At 49.5% G+C, this 819-nt stretch overlaps 1 protein-coding gene across 1 annotated transcript in view; it reads left to right on the top strand.

The window, feature by feature from the left end:
- Positions 1-41: 41 nt before the first annotated feature.
- Positions 42-819, top strand: part of PPTG_24504 (hypothetical protein) — a gene marked incomplete at both ends in the record, with an annotated part of 2,101 nt that continues 1,323 nt past the window's right edge. Inside the window, 2 exons of the mRNA XM_008917419.1 lie at positions 42-357; positions 411-819. Coding sequence (XP_008915667.1) covers positions 42-357; positions 411-819 — 725 coding nt within the window. The remainder of the gene's footprint in view (positions 358-410) is intronic.

Here is an 819-nt window from a genome sequence, read left to right as displayed (position 1 = left end):
GTATTTTATCGCGTGACTTGATTACGCTGGAGGACGACATTATGGACGCGTTCTCGGACATGTGCAACGCACTAGGTCGACAGAAATATCGAGATGAGTACATCGCAAACGCTCACAACAAGCTGCTTCATGATGTTAAGGCTAGAGACGGATTAGAACGCAGCGTACTGATCCCTCTGTTGGCACTTATGGACGCTTTACGTTCTGACGGATCAGTGGATTCAAGTGCAGTGCCAGCGTCTATGCGAGCAGCAGTGGGGTTGGGTTTGGATGGGAACTACTTGAAGTATATCCAACGATCATGCAAGGCTGTTGCTGCTATCATCGATGCCAGATTCGCGACTCCTTCTCACATTTGTGAAGAGAGATATTTCACATTTCCATCTGGACCCGATTTTGTCAATCGAAAGTGTCGTTCAAGACGAAGACGACGAATGCGAATCGAGAGTATGTGTTCTCGGATCTGATGAAGCTGATGAAAGCCAGCAAGGGTCCATTAGCAGGACGTGACATGATCTACCTCGAGGCTGAGATCAAGAAAGACCCGGAGCTTTTAGACTTGTTTTCGCGTAGTTCGGATTCCAGTCCATCCACAGAGTATGACGACGACAGTACACTATTACATCAGGCAGCTGTCGGCCCTGCGCGTGATGCTAAACTAGTGGAGTGGTTGGTCCAGATGAGAGCGCTGTTCAACCAGCCACTGCATTGCCGAAAGGAGCCGCGACAACGAGACCTCACTTGCCCTCGGAATCTATTACCGAACACTATGGCTATCCACAGCGCGGTAATTGCGGGAGATTGGCAAATGGCAAAGCT

The sequence above is a fragment of the Phytophthora parasitica genome (assembly GCF_000247585.1).
Source record: "Phytophthora parasitica INRA-310 unplaced genomic scaffold supercont2.101, whole genome shotgun sequence".
NCBI lineage: Eukaryota > Oomycota > Peronosporomycetes > Peronosporales > Peronosporaceae > Phytophthora > Phytophthora nicotianae.
This window is presented reverse-complemented; position numbering and strand designations above follow the sequence as displayed.